The 7,963-nt window shown below is 49.9% G+C and overlaps 1 protein-coding gene across 1 annotated transcript; it reads left to right on the top strand.

The window, feature by feature from the left end:
• Positions 1–3,137: 3,137 nt before the first annotated feature.
• Positions 3,138–5,666, top strand: LOC124705388 (subtilisin-like protease SBT3). Its single transcript, XM_047237118.1, has one exon. It carries the CDS (start codon positions 3,138–3,140, stop codon positions 5,406–5,408), a length of 2,271 nt encoding a protein of 756 aa, XP_047093074.1. The 3' UTR covers positions 5,409–5,666.
• Positions 5,667–7,963: the final 2,297 nt, after the last annotated feature.

The following is a 7,963-nucleotide window of genomic DNA, read 5'->3' as shown; positions in this document are numbered from 1 at the left end:
AAAATAAAACTAACTCTCTTGCTACAGAAAGTACACAAAAAAATTCAAAAGAAATAATCTCTTACAAGACCAAAGAAAACATAATTAAAAGAAAAATACCGGGTTGCCTCCCATAAAGCGTTTTCTTTATAGCCATATAGCTAGGATTCATATCTTATTTATTTATGATGGGAAAGTTTCATGAGGACACTTGTGCCTTTGAACCATTATATTATTCCTTGGAAAATGTTTCATACACTTCTTGTGTGAAAATTGAAACTTGACATTTCCTTCTTTGGAATCAACGACCACACCAGTTGTTCTAAAAAATGGCCTACCAAGGATTATAGAACTAGAGGTCTTGCTCCCCATGTCCATAACAATAAAATTAACAAGGAAAAATGTCATATGTAGTTCAATCAGCATGTAAGAGATCAATATCACATTTTTTCATTTTCTTATGAATATCAAGAAAATCATATAATTCTTTATATAGGATGCAAGAACTTGACCCTAAATCTATCATGATATAAATGTTTTCCAATAGTAACTAGTATTTTGGGGATCCAAGCATCCACAAGCTTTGGTGGTATCATAGCTTCATTATCATATATTTCTATCTTTTATTTGATAACATGATTATCTATGTATGAACCAAATCATGTTTGATAAACATTAAAAGATGGATCATTAGCAAACTTTTGCAAGAGATTCATGAGTTCATTCAAACTACACTTATCAAGATCTAGTAGACGTTCAATATTTTTATCACTAAGCATTTTAACTTCCTCCAATTGTGTCTCTTCTGCTACCATACTATATTTTTTTAGCAATAATATTAATTAGCCCAAGACTAACTTCAAAAGAATGAACTTCTATTTTAGGAGATGTGATAGGATTAACAATGAATTGAGCATTAGGGACATTGGTGAAGTCACATAGCTTGGTAGTTTGACCTCCCATATTGCAATAAAAGTAAAACTACACTAATTTTTATGATTTTTTGTGTATAAGAAAAGTAAAGACAAAACTGAAAGTAAAGAAATTAAAACAAAAGAACTAGAAATACAAAAACAAAACAAAGAGAAATACTTTGCAAATCTAAAAGGACAAGAAGAACTCACAGTGGTGCAACCTCCCCAAGCTTGGGAAATTGCAAGATGCTAGAAGAAGTCTTGCAGCGCGAGAGAATGTCCTACGCCCGTGGAAATTGCAGTTGTGATGTTGCTTACTTGTTTCCCAGCAACAGCGCCAGAAATATCTTCATGACACTAAGAAAGTGTGCCAATTCGTTGGGGCTCCAAGTGCAGAGTGTTGTAACAAGAGAATTTTCCCCACAAGGGTGACTTGGGGTTTAATATCAAATTCTCGGGGAACAAAGGCGAAGCTTCTTCAAGCCTTGTCTAGTAACCTGCAAAGCAAATTTTTTTGTCTTGTGTCCCCAACTTCATTGTGTGGTTGTCAAGAACAAGGCTTGGATATTAGTAAAATGAAATAACAATAAATGAATAAAATGCAAAAGGATAAAGACCATATTAGAGTGAGTGTGTGCGCTTTATTATAGGCCCGTTGGACTGTTCGAAATAATTTTATATTTAACAAATCAAGTTTTACATGATTTCTGAAGGTTATCCCTTTTGCTACGCATTCAGTCCATATGTGATCCTTTCTTTAGCCGTCAGAGGAGCTTTAGACTATTGATATTGGGTGCAATCATATGGCAATGGTAGCATGGGGCAATGTGGCTGACGGTCTGATCGGCGTTTAACATTTTGATGCAATGACGATACATGTTGCTAGTTATTTTTAGATGGTTCATCCATGACGAGACTTCATGTGACCACTGACTTATAATAAGCTGAAATACTTTGTACTTTTTAATAGTATAATAAACTAAAAAAGGAACATGGAGTAATGGGGAGTGGTGCACTAAAACACATCACCCATAACATGTTCATTGGATTTGTTTTCTCATTTAAGTAGACTTTCACTTCTACCGGAGACTACGTACACTTTCCAATGATCAATACAACAGTTCAAGCCTTAGTTTTTATGGGAAGATACTTGGTTAGGGGGTACGCCTATATTCGAGCAGTACCCAACCTTATATAATAATTTTTATCATAAAAATGTCATGATTGCAAATGTTATGGCATCGGTCCCTCTGAACATAGGTTTTCGGCGGACCTTGTCAAGAAACAAAAGAGATAGAGGGCCGCACTAGGTACAAAGGCTCATGCTACGTCAGCTATCTGACCATGATGACGTTTTTAAATGGATCCTAACTTTAACCGGTATATTCACCGTTAAATCAAGTCATCTAGACTTGCTTAACGACCACACTATGTATCTTTGAAGTTACATACTATGGAAAATTGATGTACCACTTAAAACAGGATATTTATGCGGTTCTTTTATAGGAAGGCGATTCTCACCAAGGATATCCTCGTTAAACGAAATTGTCAAGGATGTTTTGTTTTTCATGATCAAAATGAGACAATACAACATCTTCAAAGTAAGAACCATAACACATGAAATAGGAGGGTGTATACATCAACGGATATGCAGATTCCAGGCCGCCCCTTTTTCAAAGTAAGAACATGGAGTAATGCACTGAAACACATGATCCATAACATGTTCATTGGATTTGTTCTCTTATTGAAGTAGTCAGTCACTTCCGCCGGAGACTACGTACACTTCCCAATGATCAACAGAACAGTTCAAGCCATGCATAATACTGTACTAACCATGTTAAGCAAAACCATCTATGCCATTAAAATAACAAAATCGTTGCATGGTAATGCCTAATCAGACAAAGAGAGTGCACATAATGAGTGGTAGCTGCATGATACCCTATCATACACTTGTAAAGTACTCGCCAACATGAGCGTCCCCTCCAGTACACGACACAGTGTCCAGCACCTCGACGCATGGTTCGTACGCGACGAGCAGAGGGCGAAGCAGAGGAGAGGAGGATACCCATGTTCCAACAGGGACTCGTCAACCACCGAATGCATGGGTCGGAATCCAAGAGTATACGGTATACCGGTCAAATCAAATCGCGCGCCATGTCCAAGCAGTTTAAATAGCGACCGGCGCCACTGCCGGAGCAACGTATCCGATACGACGCCGACCGTAGAACATACGTAGGTAGCGCAATGAGGCCATGGTTGGCGTTGGTGCTCCTCGCGCTGTGCGTTCCAGCTTCTTCGGCTGACACCACGCCGGCCGCCGCGTCCTACATTGTGCACATGGACAAGTCGGCCATGCCGACGGGGTTCGCGAGCCACCAGAGCTGGTACACGTCCACGCTCGCCGCCGCCGCCCCGGGGGCCGACATGTTCTACGTCTACGACCACGCGATGCACGGCTTCGCGGCGCGGCTCCTCGCGGCTGAGCTCGAGATTCTCCGCCGCTCCCGCGGGTTCGTGTCGTGCTACCCCGACGACGCGAGGGTGGTGCGCGACACCACGCACACGCCCGAGTTCCTGGGCCTCAGCGCGGCGGGAGGGCTGTGGGAGGCGTCTGAGTACGGCGAGGACGTGATCGTCGGAGTGGTAGACACGGGCGTCTGGCCCGAGAGCGCGAGCTACCGCGATGACGGGCTTCCGCCGGTGCCGGCGCGGTGGAAGGGCTTCTGCGAGTCCGGCACCTTCTTCGACGCCGCCAAGGCGTGCAACCGGAAGCTCGTCGGCGCGCGCAAGTTCAACAAGGGCGTCTTCGCCAACTCTAACGTGACCATCGCCGTCAACTCCCCGCGGGACACCGACGGCCACGGCACGCACACGTCGTCCACGGCCGCCGGCTCGCCCGTGAACGGCGCGTCTTTCTTCGGGTACGCGAGAGGCACGGCACGCGGCATGGCGCCCCGCGCCAGGGTCGCGGTGTACAAGGCCCTGTGGGAAGAAGGCACGTACACATCCGACATACTCGCCGCCATAGACCAGGCAATCGCCGACGGCGTCGACGTTCTGTCCCTCTCCCTTGGCATAAACTTCAGGCCTTTCTACGAAGACCCCATCGCCATCGGCGGGTTCGCGGCGATGCAGCGCGGCGTGTTCGTGTCGACCTCGGCCGGCAACGACGGCCCGGACCTCGGGTACCTCCACAACGGCACGCCATGGGTGCTCACCGTGGCGTCGGGCACGGTGGACCGGAAGTTCTCCGGCATCGTCCGGCTCGGAGACGGCACGACCGTCATCGGCGAGTCGTTGTACCCGGGGACCCCGACCAGCATAGGGAACGCCGGGCTGGTGTTCCTCGACGCGTGCGACAACTCCACCGCGCTCTCCATGAACCGCGACAAGGTCGTGCTCTGCGACGCCACCTCCATCGACTCCCTCAGCTCCGCGATATACGAGGCGCAGCAGGCGAAGGTGCGCGCTGGGCTTTTCCTGACGAATGACCCGTTCAGGGAGCTGGCGGAGCACTTCGAGTTCCCAGGCGTGATCCTGAGCCCGCAGGACAAGCCCGCGCTGATGCACTACATCCAGCGAAGTAGCCGAGGCCCGCCCAAGGCGTCGATCAAGTTCCAGGTGACGGTGGTGGACACGAAGCCCGCGCCGGTGGTGGCCACGTACTCGTCGCGCGGCCCGTCGGCGAGCTGCCCGACGGTGCTGAAGCCTGACGTGCTCGCGCCGGGCTCGCTCATCCTCGCGTCCTGGGCGGAGAACGTCACCATCCAGAACGTCGGGGAGCAGGCGCTGTTCGGGAAGTTCAACATCATCTCGGGCACGTCCATGTCGTGCCCGCACGCGTCAGGGGTGGCGGCGCTGCTGCGGGCCGTGCACCCGGAGTGGAGCCCCGCGGCGGTGCGGTCGGCGATGATGACGACGGCCAGCGCGTCCGACAACACCTTTGCTCCCATCAAGGACATGAACGGGCAGGGGAACGAGGCCGCGACGCCGCTGGCGATCGGGTCCGGCCACATCGACCCGAACCGCGCCGTGGACCCGGGCCTGGTGTACGACGCCGGGCCGGAGGACTACGTGAGGCTCATGTGCGCCATGAACTACACCAAGGCGCAGATCAGGACCGTTGCGCACTCGCCTGCCGCCGCCGTGGACTGCACCGGCGCGTCGCTGGACCTCAACTACCCGTCGTTCATCGCGTTCTTCGACCCGGCCGGCGCCGCCGGCGAGAGGAAGTTCGCCAGGGAGGTTACCAACGTGGGCGACGGGCCGGCGAGCTACAGCGCCAAGGTGAAGGGCCTGAGGGGGCTGACGGTGAGCGTGGTGCCGAGCAGGCTGGTGTTCGGCGGGAAGCAGGAGAAGCAGAGGTACACGGTGGTGATCCGGGGGCAGCTGAAGAACAAGGCCCCCGAAGCCGACGTGATCATGCATGGGTCGTTGACGTGGGTGGACGACGCCGGCAAGTACACGGTGAGGAGCCCGATCGTGGCGACGACGGTGAGCTCGGCGGGGCTATAGGATATGTATGTACTTGTAGGCTGATACCGGCATACCGCACAGTATATACACGTCCATCAATTCGTTCAAGCAACGGCCGGTAGACGAACAGAGCAAGTGAAGACTGTGATCGAGCAACTAACCTCACGCCAATACGCCATGCATGGTTCTAGAGCATCTCTAGCACATCCCTTAAATCTAAACTGCAAATACACTTCTGAAATGCACTGAAAACCTAGTTTGCAGTCTGAAATTTCGTCGTGCAGATCAGATACCATATACAAGTCTGCAAATTAAAAAAAAAGACTTCGCGGGAGAAATCTGCATTCAGTTCATACACAGTTTGTACATTCAGCAAAAGCATCAACACCGCACTGCTATTTTCTACCGAATTCGCCGCCACGACATTCTAATCTACCAAAATGCTGATTGGGGATTGCGCTGGCTACGCGGGTAGCGGCTCACTCCTCCTCGTCGGTGTCGAGGTCGATGAAGACGTTCCTCTGTGCATCCTTCTCCTCGCACCACTCCTCCTGCTTGTTGGCGGTTTGATGGTTGTTCTCTGACACCAAGCCAATGACACCGGAGAGGTGGGTGTCGTCGACGAACCCGCCTGGAGCCTACCGGGCGCCTTTCTCCTGGAACATCGCGCTGACCTGCTCGAGGTCCGCATCCTCGATGTAGTCACCCGGAGCAAACCCCAGCACTACCGCGCCCTCGAGCGCCATTTTCACAGCATGCGTGAGCTCCTGCGGAGGCGGTGCGGTGCGAGCCCACGGAGGAGCTCTCCTCCCGGAAGTTGAACGCGGGCGGCGGCGTAAGGCCATACTGCGCGTTGCGTTGGAGTGGATTTTCTTACTCTTGCCGTTGTCGGCAGCGAAGACGCGGTCGCTCGACCTTGGGCCACGGCCAACCTGGCCACCCCCGCATCCGTTCTGCGACCTCCCCGACACCATGGCGATGTGATGTTGCAGTTCTTTCGAGGACACGCATGGATTTGTGGTGCGACAGAGGGGGAGGGGAAGCGGCAGAGGGGCCGAGGGTTTTGACCAGCATTGGTCAATCCAACCGGGGTATATAGCGGCCGATGTGGGTTGAAAACATGGCCCTCGATAATTTTTACGGACTAGAGACCAGGGATGTGGTGTCTGGTCTAGCCCAAAAAACACTACAAAACCACATACCGGCCCAAACTTTCCTTTGTGTGCCGATATGCGGGGTTAGCTGGAGATGCTCTATGATAACAAAATATTTATACAAAAGGGTTTTGCTAGTTCTTAGCTCGCTAAGATTTAGATTAGTGCTTAGTCAAGCCAACCACCATTAGATCTTTGTGACATGATTCATGCGCCTGGATCCCACCTAATACTATCTCTTTTCCCGCCTCTTCTTCTCAACCGCATCCCACGACCGAAACCAGAAAAGATAGGAACTGAGAGGGCCGGACAACCTAGCTCGCCGAATAAGGGCGGGCTTTACAGGATGGCGGGGGCGGCAGGAGATTGGCGAAGGGGGAGTTCCGACAGGGCATGGCGGTGAGACGTTGCGGCATCGCCCTAGCCTCGGGTGGGGTGGACGGCTTTGGCTAGCCGTGCCTCGTCGAAAGGTGAAGAGGAGAGATGTGCTTGATTAAAAAAAAAGGCGACCTCACTCGACTCAGCTAGTTCCACTCGACTAGGTGTTACTGGAACAATTGTTCTCGTAGCTTAGCTCTAGGCTGTATGATTCTATTGGTTCACACAGTTCTATCTATAATAAATATTTTGGCGCTTCAAATTAATTGTCTCAATTTTTTAAATACAGATGTATTTATAGCTATAAGTAGATGCATCTGTTTCTAGACAAAGGTTAGACACTTATTTTAGAAAGGGGGTAGTAATACTTGTGACCAAAATAAGGAAAAAAACACTCAAATAAATATAAATACATACGATCCAGCGACACGTATTATAAATCTGAGGGAGTATCATTTTCTTTTCAAGGTAACATGAGAATGTGGAGCATAATTTTCTTATCCATTTGCTGCAATCATTTGTTAGGTTAGATTCGATCACAACCCGTGAGCGTCAAATGATTAGTGGCTTAAAGGCGGTGGTTGCTTATACTGATATCAGCTCGTCGTTGCAAAGCTGTCCTACACTTGGGGAGGTGGTTACTGCACTTTTTGCTCTCTAAGAAAATGCAGCTCGTTGCACCAGCAGCTTGATGTAGGAACGTCTTGTTAAAGTACATACATTAGTACAGATCCAGTCTTTTAAGGACCCTGTGTCACAAGGAAGAAGCGATTTCTCCCAAAATACGAATCGTGTGCGCCGGCTCAAGCAGTTCCATGGGCGGACACAACTTACACGAAAATATTCGGGCGGCGTAATAAAAAGTTAGCACACATAAGAGCATCTCCAGTCGCGTCCCTCAAAAAGCGTCCGGCACAAATGATTTGGGGGACGTTTAGGACCGCGCCGAAAAAGAGACAAAAAATCTGTACAAAAAAGAGGCCCTTCCGAGCCAGCGTCCTCAAACGACGTCCGGATGCATGCATTTTAATAGAGGGGACCACCCCATGTGGGAAAAGTAGG

The sequence above is a fragment of the Lolium rigidum genome, chromosome 4 (genome assembly GCF_022539505.1).
Source record: "Lolium rigidum isolate FL_2022 chromosome 4, APGP_CSIRO_Lrig_0.1, whole genome shotgun sequence".
Taxonomy (NCBI): Eukaryota; Viridiplantae; Streptophyta; class Magnoliopsida; order Poales; family Poaceae; genus Lolium; species Lolium rigidum.
Note: the sequence above shows the minus strand (reverse complement) of the source record. Positions and strands in the feature narration are given on the sequence as shown.